At 39.1% G+C, this 17747-nt stretch overlaps 1 protein-coding gene across 1 annotated transcript in view; it reads right to left on the bottom strand.

Annotated features, from left to right (window-relative positions):
* Window positions 1–17747, bottom strand: part of mybpc3 (myosin binding protein C3) — a 48836-nt gene that overhangs the window by 5836 nt on the left and 25253 nt on the right. Inside the window, exons 16-27 of the mRNA XM_057835682.1 lie at window positions 16684–16849; window positions 16515–16621; window positions 16400–16429; window positions 13763–13902; window positions 10162–10321; window positions 9933–10037; window positions 9629–9817; window positions 6475–6609; window positions 6129–6296; window positions 5970–6058; window positions 5626–5821; window positions 3800–3939 (exon numbers count right to left, since the gene is read on the bottom strand). Of these exons, the coding sequence (XP_057691665.1) occupies window positions 3800–3939; window positions 5626–5821; window positions 5970–6058; window positions 6129–6296; window positions 6475–6609; window positions 9629–9817; window positions 9933–10037; window positions 10162–10321; window positions 13763–13902; window positions 16400–16429; window positions 16515–16621; window positions 16684–16849 (1625 nt within the window). The remainder of the gene's footprint in view (window positions 1–3799; window positions 3940–5625; window positions 5822–5969; window positions 6059–6128; window positions 6297–6474; window positions 6610–9628; window positions 9818–9932; window positions 10038–10161; window positions 10322–13762; window positions 13903–16399; window positions 16430–16514; window positions 16622–16683; window positions 16850–17747) is intronic.

Below are 17747 nucleotides of genomic sequence, written 5' to 3'. Positions count from 1 at the left end.
GGCCTCCATTATTGCCAACAAAGGGTACATAACATAGTATTGAGATGACTTTTGGTATTGTTCAAATACTTATTTTCCACCATGATTTGCAAATAAATTCTTTAAAAAAAATCAAACAATGTGATTTTCTGTTTTTTTTTTTTCTCCACATTCGGTCTCTCATGGTTGAGGTTTACCCATGTTGGCAATTACAGGCCTCTTTAGTATTTTCAAGTGGGAGAACTTGCACAATTAGTGGTTGACTAAATACTTATTTGCCCCACCGTATGTGTCTGTATAATATTATGGATGCCTGTACCAGGCTACTAATTTCTACTTCACAATATGGCCTGCTGGTGGTCATTTTGGTTTGGGCCATACAATTCTTTGTATGTAAGTTCTATCCGAGCACCCCCATCACAGTCAGGAGCATGAATGTGGCCTGCAAAGAAAATAGATCAAAGACCCCTGCAATAAAGCCTTGTTTTTTATCTGCATTGGGGAGGGGGAAGAAAGGCTACCATTCTTCTATGTCATGTCAGATGGCAGACTAGAACAGGGGTCGGCAACCCGCGGCTCCGGGGCCGCATGCAGCTCTTTGATCCCTCTGATATACTTGTTTAAAAAAAGAGTATTTGATTATAATATATTGTGGCGCTAACACTATTTAACAGGGGAATTCAGCTTCCCTTTACTAAGCAGACCAAGTCAGTCTTACATTTTCTTTATATATTAGGGTGACCAAACGTCCTCTTTTGCCCGGACAAGTCCTACTTTCACGTAGTGTCCTCGTGGTCCGGGCGGGTTTTATAAATTCATAAAAATGTCCGGTTTTTATGATTTTTCACGGGACCAATTTTAAGAGAATCCCTCCGGCCGCTGGGTGGCAGCAGTTGACATGGCTCCTACTAGAATGGAGGGAAGTAGTGGTTCTTCTTGTTTTTGTTGGCAGTTTACCCCTATCATGAGGCATTACCGCCATCTACTGGGTTGACGATTTGGCCACAATGCCTGTTTTTTCTTTTAATGATAAATACGTATATAATGGCAACTGTTGACTTCTGTCGGAGCTTTGACTGTACAATCCCGTTTGGTGTCGCATCGGCGCGCTGCCGATGATCGCAAACTTTCATAGCAAAGTTTGATTTTTGCCCCAGCTAGCTATCAGTAAGCTAAACCGTGATAGGCATTATGGGAAACGTAGTTTTGAACTGCTACGTTTGGAAACATGCTGATTGAATAGTTTGTCAGTTTATTTCTTTTTTGTTTGTGTGCAATCTAGAACATTGAATGAGAACATCAATTGAATGGGAATAATAATTTGTCAAGGACAATTGTCGTGATAGTAATTTATAAAAATGTTTAGTTGGCACATAGCCTACTGTGTGTATGTGTATTGACTGGACTACATTTCTATGGGTCTGCATTATACAGTGCCTTGCAAAAGTATTCGGCCCCCTTGAACCTTGCAACCTTTCGCCACATTTCAGGCTTCAAACATAAAGATATAACATTTTAATTTTTGTCAAGAATCAACAACAAGTGGGACACAATCGTGAAGTGGAACAAAATTTAATGGATAATTTAAACTTTTTTAACAAATAAAAAACTGAAAAGTGGGGCGTGCAATATTATTCGGCCCCCTTGTGTTAATACTTTGTAGCGCCACCTTTTGCTCCAATTACAGCTGCAAGTCGCTTGGGGTATGTTTCTATCAGTTTTGCACATCGGGAGACTGACATTCTTGCCCATTCTTCCTTGCAAAACAGCTCGAGCTCAGTGAGGTTGGATGGAGAGTGTTTGTGAACAGCAGTCTTCAGCTCTTTCCACAAATTCTCGATTGGATTCAGGTCTGGACTTTGACTTGGCCATTCTAACACCTGGATACGTTTATTTTTGAACCATTCCATTGTAGATTTGGCTTTATGTTTTGGATCATTGTCCTGTTGGAAGATAAATCTCCGTCCCAGTCTCAGGTCTTGTGCAGATACCAACAGTTTTTTTTCCAGAATGTTCCTGTATTTGGCTGCATCCATCTTCCCGTCAATTTTAACCATCTTCCCTGTCCCTGCTGAAGAAAAGCAGGCCCAAACCATGATGCTGCCACCACCATGTTTGACAGTGGGGATGGTGTGTTCAGGGTGATGAGCTGTGTTGCTTTTACGCCAAACATATCGTTTTGCATTGTGGCCAAAAAGTTCAATTTTGGTTTCAATTTTGGACCAGAGCACCTTCTTCCACATGTTTGGTGTGTCTCCCAGGTGGCTTGTGGCAAACTTTAAACGAGACTTTTTATGGATATCTTTGAGAAATGGCTTTCTTCTTGCCACTCTTCCATAAAGGCCAGATTTGTGCAGTGTACGACTGATTGTTGTCCTATGGACAGACTCTCCCACCTCAGCTGTAGATCTCTGCAGTTCATCCAGAGTGATCATGGGCCTCTTGGCTGCATCTCTGATCAGTTTTCTCCTTGTTTGAGAAGAAAGTTTGGAAGGACGGCCGGGTCTTGGTAGATTTGCAGTGGTCTGATGCTCCTTCCATTTCAATATGATGGCTTGCTCAGTGCTCCTTGAGATGTTTAAAGCTTGGGAAATCTTTTTGTATCCAAATCCGGCTTTAAACTTCTCTACAACAGTATCTCGGACCTGCCTGGTGTGTTCCTTGGTTTTCATAATGCTCTCTGCACTTTAAACAGAACCCTGAGACTATCACAGAGCAGGTGCATTTATACGGAGACTTGATTACACACAGGTGGATTCTATTTATCATCATCGGTCATTTAGGACAACATTGGATCATTCAGAGATCCTCACTGAACTTCTGGAGTGAGTTTGCTGCACTGAAAGTAAAGGGGCCGAATAATATTGCACGCCCCACTTTTCAGTTTTTTATTTGTTAAAAAAGTTTAAATGATCCAATAAATGTTGTTCCACTTCACGATTGTGTCCCACTTGTTGTTGATTCTTGACAAAAAATTAAATTTCATATCTTTATGTTTGAAGCCTGAAATGTGGCGAAAGGTTGCAAGATTCAAGGGGGCCGAATACTTTTGCAAGGCACTGTATATATATATATATATATATATATATGTATATATATATATGTATATATATATATATATGTATATATATATATATATATATATATATATATATTTTTAAAGTCATTATTTTTTTTCAAACTGCATTTTTCCATCCAGAGTGAGGGGGCACACTTTAAATATATCAAAGTGATATAGGCATCATTGAATGAGGCCGGGCTGAGTGTCCTCTTTTCTAGAAATCAAAATATGGTCACCCTATTATATATCTTTATTAACAGAACAATCACACAGGTCATGAATTCACCAACTATGTACAGCCACTCATATTAATGGCACCGAAAAGCAGGGAAAGAGAAAGGCAGTGACTCTAGCTACGCTACACAGCCTCCACCGCAAGTTAGTTTGAAAGACTTGTGGGTGCAACTTCCACGTGAAACCGTCACTGTACATTACTGGTGAATTCATAATGTGCGTGAGTGTTGTGATAAAAGGTTATATGATTTAACCTGCTTCCTAAAAAGAAGATAAATTGTGGGTTGTTTCGACTCACTCGGTCAAAAAGGTTCCCCACCACTTGTATAGGCGCTAGGACATTCATTTCAGATGTCAAAAAGTGTATGCGTCTCCCAGTGTTGTCTTAACTGTGGAAACCATGTTTGAAATGGCTCCATAAGTGTTGAAGGTTGCTGACCCCTGGACTAGAAATTTCAAGATCTAAGTAAGTGTTTCAGCCTCATCTTTAGTGATGTTCTTGGCTCAACATCACACATCACTAACCATTGTCTTTTTGTCAGCCTTCTGAATACAATAGCCAGTGATTTCGGAATTTCCATCATCTCTTGGGGGCTTCCATTCGAGGGCTACATTGAACCCCCAGACATCCAGAGCTTTTAGCGCCTCAGGTGGCCCTGGGACATCTACAATAAAATGTAAGAAATGTTTAAAAAAATGAAAAAAAAAGAAAGAAACAAAAACATACTCTTTGAAGTAGACTGGCAAGCTTTTCAGTTTTTAACCATTTCTCAATACTTATTTTGACATGATCAGAAGGCAAATACTTGTACAGTGGTACCTCGACATACGATCGCTAACACATATGATCCTTTCGACATCCGACGTAAAATTTGACTCGTCATATGTCGAGACAATACGACAATTCATGATAGTGTCGCTATTTCATTGTTTTCCGCCAAGACGGACGCACGGCGGATTTTCTTGTGAGAGAAATCAACATGAGTCCCAAGACGGTTAGTGCAGGTGGTGAAGAAAGGGAAACTGTGATGCTTACCATTGAAATTAAGAAATAAATGACAGAATAATATGAGCCTGGAATTAATTAAATTCGTATCTACTAGAGGTACCACTTAGTACTGTTATGCTAGGGTGACCAAACATCTTATTTTGCCCGAACAAGTCCTCGTTTTACATACTACCCGTAGCGCCCACCCCTGGTTTTATAAATTCATGAAAATGTGCGTTTTTTTAATTTTTCACGGGACCAATTTTAAGAGAATCCCTCTGGCTGCTGGGAGGGCAGCACCTGTCTGCGTTGACGTGGCTCCTACTAGTAGGGATGGAAGGAGTAGTTTTTCTTCTTGTTTTTGTTGACAGTTTACCCCTTGTATCATGGGGCATTACCGCCATCTACTGGGTTGAGAGTTTGGCAAGAAATTAGGATGCTACAGACTACAATAAGGAGTAGTACCTTTCTGTAAGTATATGTCCTGTTAATGTCGATCATGTGTCTTCTGTTGTATAATGGGTTATATGTGTACACAGAGATGCATAGAATTCTAGGTACTGCTGCCAGTTGTTAATTTTTTTTACGATAAATACATATATAATGGCAACAGTTAACTCCTGTCGAAGCTTTGTACTGGCTTGATCTGTAAAATCCCGTTTGGTGTCGCATTGTTGCGCCACAGATCATTGTAAACTTTTATAGCAAAGTTTGATTTTCCCTCGGCTCCCGCTACTCGCTAATTGGGTAGCTATCAGTGAGTTCAGCCACGCTAGGTATTATAGGAAGTGTAGTTTTGAACTGCTGCGTTTGGAAACATGCTGGTTGAATAGTTTGTCAGTTTACTTTGGTTATTGTTTGCGTGCAATCTAGAACATTGAATGAGAATAACAATTGAGTGGGAAATAACAATTTGTCAACGACAATTGTCGTGATAGTAGTTTATAAAAATGTTTAGTTAGCACATAGCCTACGGTGTGTGTATTGACTGTACTACATTTCCATGGGTCTGCATTAGATTATTATTTGTTTTAATCATTATTTAATTTTTTACTTTTTTTTAATAAAACTGAATGTTTCTATCCAGACGGAGGAGGCACACCTTAAATATATATTAAAGTGATATAGGCATCTTTGAGTGAACTTTCAGTAAAATTCAAGTATTTCAAGGCCGGGCCGAGTGTTCTTTTTTGCAAATCAAAATATGGTCACCCTAGTTATGCAAAAATAACACATTTTGCAGTAATGATGGTCAGTGTTCCCTTGGCACAATACTTTAATACTGCTAAATCAACAAGCTAATGGTGATCTAAAAATTTAGAACAGCAGTCTTCCAAAGATATTTCCTTCTGGTCCTGCTCACCAACAATCTGCAGCGTAACTTTGGCCTTGTCTTCCACATTCTCAATCTCTACTTGGAGATCATACTGCCCTGAGTGTTGCCTTTCTGACTTGCGGATGAACAGGATCGTATCTGTGTCGCTATTTCTCACGCTGACGAACGATGAGTTAAGTGGCTGCCCATCTTTACTCCACGTAACTTTAGGCCTGGGTTTTCCCTAGGTATTGAGAAAAAAAAAACATTCACGATAACTTGCACTAGCATCATATGTAAGTGAGAATTGCCACATCCATTTATTGATGTACTGCTTTTAATTTAATCTACGTAGCAGAAAGTAATTTATGCCAGAATCCAGTTTACTACACCTGGAATGGAATCATAAGGTTGACAGTGTCCCCAACTTTCTTAATCAGAGTCTGACGGAGATTTCGTGGAAGCCAAATTTTAGGTCGTTCTAAGTCAAGAAAAAAAACATAGACAGTGATCACAAATCATGAATGGAACCCAAACATTATATCACTCACGCATAATTTCTCTGATAGTAACGGGTTGAATCAGGGTTGCTGCTGCACTCGGGCCGGCCATATTGTATGCCCGCACACGAAACTGCAGCTTGTCTCCTGTGGTGAGCTCCCTGATTGTCAGTGACGTCCTTTCAGTCAGACCCTGAATGGCTGGTATCCACTCATCCGCTGTGTTTAGGAAACATACAAAATAAACAGCTGTGACTTTCTCAAAATAAATAATAAAGTGTCACAATTTTGGGGGTAGGAAGAGCAAATGGAAAACATCATATTTTTCCCCCTCATAAAAATAACTAAATAAATAATACTAATTAAAAGCATGTTACAGTTTGCCTCAAGCACTTACTGCCTTCCTTGCAATATTCAACCCCATAACCCTCCAGGTCAGCTGAGCCGATTCTTTCAGGGGCTCGCCACTTGAGTGTGATGGAAGTGTCACTGATGTCATCCACGCACAGTCCGATGGGCTCGCTTGTCGGGGCTGAAAGAGGCACACAGGCCAACTTGAAGGGTTCAGTTAAATTATTACAGTGATCCTATTAGAGGAAATTGATGATTTGAGAGCTGAACCTATTAAGTTGTCTGCTGCCAGCGAGCAGTGTTTTAAAATGATCTATGACCCCTTAAACAGCTACTGTATCATTTACCATCCTGTTCAGCACCTAAGCAAAAAAAGATCCAGTCAGCAATTTGATATGTTGCAACCTTGCCAGTTGCACGGCTGACATACTGAAATTCACAACCATAGACACAAACATTTGGGTGAGAGAGTCCTTTACCAATCCCCATACTGGAAGCCAGGGCAAGGATTAACTTCTCACCTCTTTCTTCAAGGTTCTACCATAATCGCTCGCTTCGGCACCATAATATGAAGGTCAGCTAGTCCCATTACCCATATTTTTTCATTTCTTATTTGCTACGGTATTCTCCTGAATACCAGCTTGAACTGAGGAAAAACGTTTCCTTTGATGATCCACTTTACATTTGGTAGACGGTTCAAGGAATATTTTGTATGGGGGAAAACACTCAGGTGACTTGAAGTTCTGCTCTGAGACCCCCAATTTGGCCAAATTTCAAAATTGTCCGATATGCATGTGTGATACATCATTGGAAAGCTTAAAATCTCAATTTTCTGGGAGAAGAAACATTTTAAACAGGAGGGCATTTAAAAAAAATAAATCAATAAATAAACAGCAAAACCCCATCTGGAGGTGAGAGCACGCGAGATCAGAATTACAGACGCCATGACTTTAACGAGCTATTATGGCGTACTTACCTTGTTTCGATCCAAAAATTCTATGTAGCATGTACCACCGAGTGTCGAGACACAGCTGTGATTGGCCACAGCTGGATTTTGGGGGGATTTTATGGGTGAAACATGGTAATATAACACAGGTTGCGATGCAGAAATCGTAGACATCAAGAAGTGGTCGAGATTTTCTTTTTCATATATTTACCCCTTTAAACGTTTTTTTTTTCTTCAATTTTTCTTTGTTTAGATTGATTATTTATCATCTCAAATATCGGGGAAAATGCGACAGTAACAACAACAAAAAAAATACAATTAAGCGATAGTTAGAGTTAGATATCCATGACTTTTTTACAGACACCATTTTTTACATTGTGATGTCATTTGTTTAAAAGTTTAAAATATGAGAGTGAATAATAAGTTGTTGTTTTTTTAAACGAAATATTAGACATCAAATAATGATTCGAAGCTAAAATGACAAATTAAAAATAATTCGGGGGCTTAATTCGCCATGAATCTGCTATGGCAGCATATAGACATATTGTTCAAACACAACAGTTCTTTTGGCTTAAAATACAGCAGTTTCTTTTCAAGAGGAGTGCAAGAGCAGAAACTGCTTTTTCAGCCTTGTCTGTGTTTTCCGCCATATATATGTACAGTATGTAGAGCCATTGGTTAGACAGACATTTAACTAAGTAATAGTGCATCTCAGTGAATCATCATAAGCATTATGTTATGCAGAGATGTCTAAAGGGAAAAAAAATCCTATCAGTAGACACTCACTGAAGGATGCCCATCCTATGAAACTTTACCGTCCAGTGAAAACCAGATTTGAGAAGTAAGAGAAATTCTCATTATTGAAAATGGAGTTATACCTGTACGGCACCTTTCGGGCACTCAAAGCGATTTGACACTTTATCCTCATCCACCTGCTGGTGGGGTTCAGTGTCTTGCTCAAGGATACTTAAATGAATTCAACGGGACAGAGAGTTGAACTCACATCCTCTGGGTTGGAGACTTCTCTAACACTGAGCCACACACAGGCTCAGAAGCACTGTGCCCGATGTGAAGTGCACATCAATGGAAAGCAACTTCAGAAACAGCGTGTAGCACCAATGAAGAAAATTTATTATATTTTGGTTAATTTAATAATTTATATATTTCTTTGATATAAAAAAAACTTCCAAATCGCAGACACGTTGCCTGTGAGCCAGTCGTTTTAGCGAGACATCGTCAGCCAGCGTGTTGCCTGTTTTGATTACGTCATCAAAAAAAGGACTAAGGTTCTTCACACTATTTTGTGGTAAACCTTCGGTCTTCGAAACCAAAAACCGATAATGCATTTGTAGCGGCCGATAGTTTTCGGCGCCGAATTTTCGGTCACATCTCTAATTTTTACATTGAACAAGATGAACCAAATGAACCAGATGTTATTTAATTATTTGACCAATTATAATATTTTCTCGGATTTTGGCATGAGATGAATTAAAATGTGATTGGACATGTCAGAGCAGACACTACTCTTTCTTACAATGAAAGAATCTTGAAAACCCAAAATGAGCAATTGCAGACTGGAAGGAGATCAAATTGAGAAATATTTCTGACTGGCACAATATAAGGTTGCTCCGCGAGATCAGTAAAAGAGGCAGCTTTGAGGCAAGTTGAAGAAATAAAATCTTTGCTTATCCATATCTTTTACTGAGACATTACTGAGATCGTGACTCCAAGTAAGGAGATAAAATTGAGACGCATTTGAGATTGACACAAGTACTCATAGTTGTCTCTTGGTGAGATCTTGAGACAGCTGTGAGACTATTGAAAAATCATGCCAGTAGAGCTATTCTCAAGACCTTCTCATGTAATGCTCACTATGAGACTTACTTCTCATGAGACAAATTTGAGAAAACTGAGAAAACCACTCTGGTCTCGATTATTGCTGATTCATTCTTCAGAGATGTAAATGAGACATGAACAAGATCTCATCTTCAATTTAGCTTTGCTATGGGTGTCCACTGTCAACTGATGTCCATGGGCAAAAAGCCCAAATTGTTCCAGCACCACTCCCGGGAAAATGAATGTGTGCGTGAATCGATGTATAAGATTCTGTAAAGTGCTTTAAGGAACATCTATCATACATATGCAGATGGCACACGTGCACTCAGTTTACCACTTGATGAACTGATTGAAAGGTTAAATTATGTATACAAACACACAACCATTAACAAATCAATATGTAATGTTTTTGACTTACCAACAGGCACAAAAGGTTGTGAGGCTGGACTATGGCGTGACATGCCAATGCCGTTGACAGCATAGATGCGCATTTCATATTCCACCCCTTCAATCATTCTCTTCGCTTCATAGGTTGTTTCGGTGTACGGGTCAAAGTTTAACCTCATCCACCGATAACTCTTCTTTTTCTTTCTCTCCAACACATAGCCTGATTAAAAATAAAAACCATTTTGATTTAACTGATGATTACTCTTTTACAATTTTTTGCAGCAAGCTAATCAGAATTAGTGGATAACTGGAGTATTCAATTCTGCTTTCTGTACCAATAATTGGTTGTCCTCCATCAAAGAGGGGGGGATCCCACTGCACAACACAGGAATCTTCTCCCACGCTGAGGATTCTGGGAGCTTGGGGAGGATCAGGAACGTCTAACGATAAGTAAAAAGTTAAACATCTACAAGACAAAGGCAAATACAATCACAACTTGGTCGTGGTTGTATGAAATGTGTGATATGACTACAGTTGAGATGTTGAACTTGCTCTTATTCTTACCAACAACTTTTACATTGATATCTGCTGTGTCTTCCCCAGCAGGGTTACGGACCACAACAGAATAGATTCCTTCGTCCTGTCTCTCGGCCCCTTCTATCGTGAAAATACAATGGCCTTTGGTGGTTTCCACATGGACTCTCCCATCTCCCTCTGTGATGACCTGCAACATGAAAGGAGGTGTATCATTCTTATTAATATTATTTTACTTTTAAAATAAAAGAAAATTGAATGTAGGTCTGTGAGAGTCCCATCATTCTGTCTTACCTCCTCAGGATTGACTTGCTAGGCATTGCAGAGCGATTTGATTATTTTATAGTCAAGCACAAATGTTCTGGGACCGAAACTGACCAGTATTGAGACTGGAATTGCCCCAATGGGGCAAAGAAACAGGGATTGGATAGAAATAAACAGGATGGGGAGATGCAATGAAATCAACAGACTTCTCTGGATGAAATATGATCAGTTTGAGAGTAAAGCGAGACTCAGGTGGTACTCTTCACTGTATACGTTACGCACAGGTGGCAGTTTCTATATGGTCGGTAAATTCAAGTAAAGACCTAAACCCCCATCCTGAATCCGTACTTACAGAAAGGACAGCAAGCCAGGAAAAAGTCAGCTATAGTGAAAGTGGCCAACAGAACCTAAAGACATACAATTTACTTGTGGACTGATGAGATACATAGATGTTGTCAGTGAAGGTCATAACTTAAACCTGATGATGTAGACGCCATAGCTCCAACACATATGCTAGGATTCTGAGTCCGACTCTTAAGTATTAGAAAAAAAGCATGCAAACTTACCCCACTGCTCATGTTCCAAGAAGCTGTTGGCTTTCCTTTCTCTTCTATGTCAGGGTTAAGAGAACTAGCCTACGTATAAGTAAAGCAAAACAGTGAAAGCCAGCAAGAGTAGAGAAGGGTCCTCGTTTAAATATTTTTTTTTTCTTTTCTTTTTTTAAGGGTATACTACAAAACATACAACTTGAAGGGAATAGTATATTTTCTCGTATTTACTGTTTGGCTGTTTGTATAACTCTAGCGTACCCAATATAAAATAAATAGCATTTATTATAATAGTTTAAGGAAAACAAGCAGAAATATATATGATATTATGAACAGTTGCACTTGAAATGATTAGAAATTGCAGCACTAAGACAACATGCAGATAAGGTCGCTTACCAGGTGATAGGCAAGACATCTACAAGCCCACGTGTGCAACACCAAATCCCGCAATAAAGGTCTTCTGGACAGTCCAGAACAAATGGCGGGACGTCCTGTACAACCACAACACCGGGTAATAAAAACAACTCTAGTTTTGATAGCTCGGCGCCTCTCAGATGGTGTGGCGCACCCAACCTCTAACCTCAGCTGCGTCATTAACTCATTCACTCCCAGCCATTTTCACCAGAGCAAGGCCCTTCGCTCCCGGCCTTTTTACTGGATTTTTAACTGATTTTGCAAGGCCCACAGAAAATTCTGTTCTACAGTATTTCTATATAAACATGGAACCCACCAAAAGAAAGATTAGACTCTCTTCTTTCAGCAGAAAAAAGTTAGTTCATATCTTTTTCCATTCTTTAGAAATCAGCATTAGAAAATAGCTTAGTTTGAGCAATTTTCCAATATCTGATGAAAAAAGAAATTGAGAAATTGAGCTTTTTGTAAAAGCATACATTTCAAACATAACTTTGACTTTTAACACAGTGACATCCCAAACATCTGAATAATGTTTTCGTTCTACAAAATAACATAACTCAACAAGACAAATAGAGCTTTTGATCACAAAGTAACAATTTATTTACACATAACTAAACTATTGAACTATTTGCGCACATAACAACGGGGAAGGCTCTCGGCTGCTCCCAGTTGAATGAGGTGAATCCCAGTAATCTGATGAGTCTGGATCAAGATCGGTCTCACTCTTTTCATCATCTTCATCATCTTCGTCATTGGTTTCAACTTCGGGCTCAGGAGTAACGCAACGTGAGCTCCGCAGAACGCGTGTGGAACCTGACGCTGTTGTGGCCGTCACCATCTGTCTCATCAAGATAGATTTTTTTGAATCCTTCTTTGACGATGGTTTCGTTTTCTTTTCAAAACACTCCTCCAGTGTTGTTTGCCTTTTTTTTCTCCGGTCGTTCTCCACATTTTTCTCACGCGTCTTCACAAGATCCCTCCAACTTCCGTTTCCTGACTATTTTTCATCACTTCCTTTCTTGGCCCGAGATGAGTTCTTACAAAATGCGCTTCTGCCCTCCAGTGGCCAGTTTTATTGCTTTAAAATGAGTTTTGAGCATTGTGCATTGCAGTTTAGGTGCAACAGAACCTAGAGATGCCTCTTGTCAAAAATAAATACACCTAACAGACATATAAATACGTTGGGACACTGAAACAATTAACAATCGAAGATATTTGTACGTTTTTGGGAGCAATTGAATTAACCATGTCCCAGCAACGCTGACACTCGAACTTGACCGCCCAAGTCTGCAACAGAAGAAGAGCCAAACTCACCCCGCAAGAGCCTTCAAAAAGACTGAATGTTTAACCAATCATGGTCATTTTTTTCCTCGGGAACCTTTTGACTTGTGATATGGGGACCCTGAGTCTCCTTCTCGCCTGGGTCTGTCGCTGTTTTGCCTTGCTGTTTGATCGCTGCCGACCTGAATAAATTGTCAACTTGTGTTTCAAAGCCCTTTTCCAGCTTTCAAAATGGAGTCAGTAAAAGGGGTTAAGACTAAGGTGAACGCGCGGAGTTTGGCCTTCTGGCCGGGGTTTTGGATTACCGCCGGCCCGGTTCGTTGTCTTGCCTATCACCTGGTAGTCAGCATCAGTCTTGGTCAGCTGCATGACGTATGCGTTGGGCTTCTGTGGTCAGAAGGCGTCCTTATCTGCACGTTGTCTTGGCGCTGCAAGTTCTAATCATTCCAAGTGCAACTGTTCATAATATCAAATATCTCCTGCTTATTTTCCATAAACTATGACATAAATGCTATTTATTTTATATTGTGTACGTTAGAGTAATAAAAACAGTAAATACGAGAAAATATACTATTCCCTGATTGATTATATTAAGTGTGTTAGTGTAATACAAACAGTCAAATGGTAAATATGAGAAAAGATACTGCTCCCTTCAAACTGAATCGTAGGTTGAGGAGACAAATTGAACAGCTGCTGTTATTGTTAGAAGTTTGAATGCTTAAAAAGGGGAGTTCAAATTCCCTTCTGAATGCTCTCAGTGGCCTAGAGTCCCTTTGCCCTGCTTTTATTCAACAGCCTTGCCCCATTTTCTCCAAATGAGAGATTTTTGTTTTTAAAAGATATATGTTCAATAGGGTTTAGGTCAGGGCTCTCTTTTCCTCATACACCAGACTAATGCACCCCATTTCACCATGCTGTATTCTTTTCTCTTATTTTGTACCTGGGCAAGGTCAGACAAGTCAAACTATGAATCCAATTCTCCAAAGTGTCATAAGATGAAGAACACGTTTGGGATAGATGTAAACTTTATGGTCCAGACAAACTGATTGATAAAATAATTGAGATGAGACTTTTTCTGTACAGTGTATTTGAATCTAATGATTTTCTGTCTATCTTATGTTTACCTTTCCTCCTTTAGTCCAAACAACAGTGGGAGCAGGGTCTCCAGTGATAGGGACGTCCAAGCGTAGTTTATTGCCAGCCACCACCACGATGGTAGACTCAGCTGTGTGGCCCCTACAGTCCAGGTGAATCTTAGGAGGATCTTACGTACAAAATCAAAGAACACACATGCACACAACAGCAGACAGTAAGTCAATGTAAGGAATGGACAATTCTGTAGAATGTAGGCCAGGAAAAAATATTCCTCAAAATGTGGAAAGTTCTGACCCACAAATACATTTGTGTCACATTTTGTGTCGAAGCACTGTCCAAGAAAATAGGGACCTTAACATATGATATACAATTATCTGGGTTACTATAAATTTGAGGTAACAGGTAGGACTAAATAAGTTTACTTTACACCTGTTGAGCATGTGAAAGTGTGCTCGCCTTTTAAAAAAAATTATTTGGCCCTTTCTTGTTTTGTTTTGTTTTAGCAATTCATTTTTGCTGAAGTATTTGAAATAAAGAAAATAAATAAAGCGTCCTATTTACAGTAACTCCTGCATATTTAAGACTATCTAATATATCACTTCAAAACTTCGTTGAAAGGAATTCATTAATGAAATTGAGTTTGTTGATAATGTCGACTGGCACTTTTTCTTAACAAGAAACGTTTCTCATAATTTTGTCACATAATATACAGTGGTACCTTGACCTACAATCGCATCGACATACGATCCTTTTGACATCTGACGTAAAATTTGACTTTGTTTCGAGATATGACGACATGCACGAAATACAATGATTTACAACAATGTTGCAATTTCATGGCACAGCAGATTTTCTTATGGGTCCCAAGAAGGTTAGTGGAGGTGGTGAAAACAGAAAAACGGTGACTCTTGCTTTTTTGATATTAAAATGGAAATGATAGAAAAATACGAGCATGGTGTGCACTTCAGTGAACTGACTCGACAATACAGCCGGAATATGTCTACGATTTCTACGGTCCTCCTCCGATTTCTGTTTGCCAGTCTTTATGAGTTAAGGTGACACATAGACTTAATAATGTATTGACGAGACACGGGGCGCGGGGTCGATTCATGGGGGCCTATCTCCGGCAAAGCTGACCGAGTGGAAACAGCAGTTAGCAGTTATTTTACGTAAATATTGCAAACTATGATGCTAGCCGGGAAGCAGATTAGCGGCCGTCATTTCACAAACAAAAAGCTTTTTCCATTGAAAATTCTTGTGAATAAATGCTTAAATCACGCATTCTTTATAGATATGGACGTAAAACAGTCTCGATTCTTGGTTACAAGCAGAAATCCATGCAGTTACCAGTTATTTTATGTAAATATTGCGGACTATGCTGCCAGTCAGCAAACAAATTAGCGGCTGCCATATGTAAACAAAGAGCTTTTTCCGTTGAAAATTCTTGTGAATAAATATTTAAATTCCTGAATTTTTTATAGATATGGATGTAAAACAGTCTCAATTCTTTGTTAAAAGAGCAAAAAAACGTGCAGTTAGCATTTATTTTACATAAATATTGCGAAGTATAATGCCAATGCTGTAGCGCAGTGGTGTCCAAACTATTCCACATAGGGCCACAGTGGGTGCTGGATTTCATTCCTACACAACAAGATGACATCTTTTCACCAATCTGGTGTCTCACAAGTGTAATCAGTTAATTGCAGTCAGGTGCTGCTTGTTTTAGCACAAACTTCATTGGTTAAACTGTCTGTGCTTGATTGGTAGGAACAAAAACCAGGACCCCCAGCGGCCCTTGAGGACAGGTTTGGACACCCATGCTGTAGCGGCTAATTTCGCCCATTGATTTTTTTTCAGAATGTTTCAAAATGCATGTATGGTACGAAAAATATAATAATTACCATGAATCCTCGAACAAATCTCTCCTGAGACAATCCTTCCTGTTTGTATGCTATAAAGCTTTTGTACTTTTTCTACCTAAAGCCGGCGTTGGATCCCTGCATGTGTTGAATAACTGCGACCGACTAACTGAAGCGCACCGTAGGACGGCCCCTTACTTGAAGGTTTTGTGCAGTGGCTAACAAATGTGATCCGTCAAACAATTATGAAGTCTATGGGTGACAATTTTTATTATTGTAACATCAGCAAGGAAGTCGCCAGCTTTGTCAGATTTTTAATATTTTATTTCAGAACTTGTGCAACACAACACAGCTACTGTCCGCCATAGGCAATACCAACAATAAGATGAAAAGAGAAAGTGCCTCTCTCACGCTGTCTTCATTCACATGTTACATTCAGTAACAGCATGCAAAACACAACCGCCACATTAGAACCAGTTTCGTTACATTATTGTTATCATTGTCATTCCGATTTGTATTTATAATTTATTTGTTTTGCTATGTGTAATTGCTATTTGTAATTGTACCAGCAGTATTTATTAAGGATTTAGCATAGGTTTTTGGGCTGTGGAATGAATGAATCGAATTACAATGTATTCTTGTGGGAAAATTCCGCTCGAAAATATGCCATTTTGACTTACAAACCAGGTCCTGGAATAAATTAAATTCGTATGTAGATGCACCACTGTATTTGAGTAGACCCTTTATAAAAGGACAAATACAGTCATCTCTTTAGTTTTTGCATGTTTGGGTGGCTGCTGTACATACCTTGACGTGGCACAAAATCAATCTTCACCTCTGTAAAAGAAGGATAAAGTTATTAGGAGACGGATGAGACAGCGCAACAATAGGATTTTATTAAAGTAAAAATCATCTGTTGTACCCATGAAATTGAGTTTTGCCGAGAGGTTGAAAGCATAGCCATCGGGTTCAAATGTGTAGTCTGCTTCATCCTCAGGTTTGACATTGTCAATGGTCAGTTTGTGAATCCTGAAAGGGTCAAAAGTTGAGCCTCCTAGCAAGACATTTTAGAATAATATAATTGACCTCACCTGCCAATGTGTGAGATATTTATTCTGGCATCCGGCTTGACTTCTACCCCATTCTTATACCAAGTACCCCTCACATTCTCATCCGACACCTCACACTTGAACACCGCCTGATCTTTTGCCTTCACTGTGAGGTCAGCAATGCTCTGGTAGACCTCCAGCTCTTTCTCTGTACAGTCAAAACAACGAAAACTATGAATGTGTTGCGTAGCCTTTGGACAAGTGAATTAATTTCACAGTCTATGTGTGTGTATATAAGCCTCTTACCGGCCTAAGTTAGAGAAATCAAATGGTTTAACTAAGGCAAATAACAGCTAGTGAACCAACTTTAAATGGCAACAACCCCGAAAGGGTAAGCGTGAAAGTCCTGCATGTTAACAAAATGACACTAAAAGATGCTAATTACGCCATGGAAATAAAAATAAGACAGCAAGCCTGGACTAATTAGACTTAAACAATGCAACTTACAAAGTTTAGGGACTAGCAAGACAAACATGAACTTTACCATGAAGCTGGAAAGGGTAACATTTCGAGAAGAAAAGATCTGCTAACATGCACTACTGCTAATAGAGGTAATGTAAATATATCACAAGAACTAATATGCTCGTGTGCACATTGACTTTGTGTGTATCTTAGCAACAAGAGGACGAGAAGCAGTGTTCCTGATGACTTATTAAAGTTACTTGACTTATACAGTGTAATTTCCAAAGGTTATTATACTAATTTTACATTGATTGAAGATTGGTTGGCTCACGAACTGAAAATGAAATTGTGGCCTGTGGTGATGAACCTTACTCGTCATTATTTGTGGTATTCTAAGAAATTACACATACTGTATACTATGGTTTAGTTTAGTCTTGTTTACAGCTAATGGAGCTAATATAAACTTTTACTGTATTTTTATTCTCAGTGCAAAAGTTCTGGCGAGACTTTGTTTTGACTTTGCGCCCTCATCGAATAAAAATCAAAACGGTGTAATACTTTAAATGATTGATTCTTAGAAAAGAACATTTATTTACCCAGAACTTTGTCTGAATCTTATTCTGTTAAGTCAAATGAATAATAGA

This window comes from Corythoichthys intestinalis, chromosome 1, assembly GCF_030265065.1.
Source record: "Corythoichthys intestinalis isolate RoL2023-P3 chromosome 1, ASM3026506v1, whole genome shotgun sequence".
In the NCBI taxonomy this organism is placed as follows: domain Eukaryota; kingdom Metazoa; phylum Chordata; class Actinopteri; order Syngnathiformes; family Syngnathidae; genus Corythoichthys; species Corythoichthys intestinalis.
The sequence above is the reverse complement of the archived record's forward strand: the minus strand, read 5'-3'. Positions and strand labels throughout refer to the sequence as shown.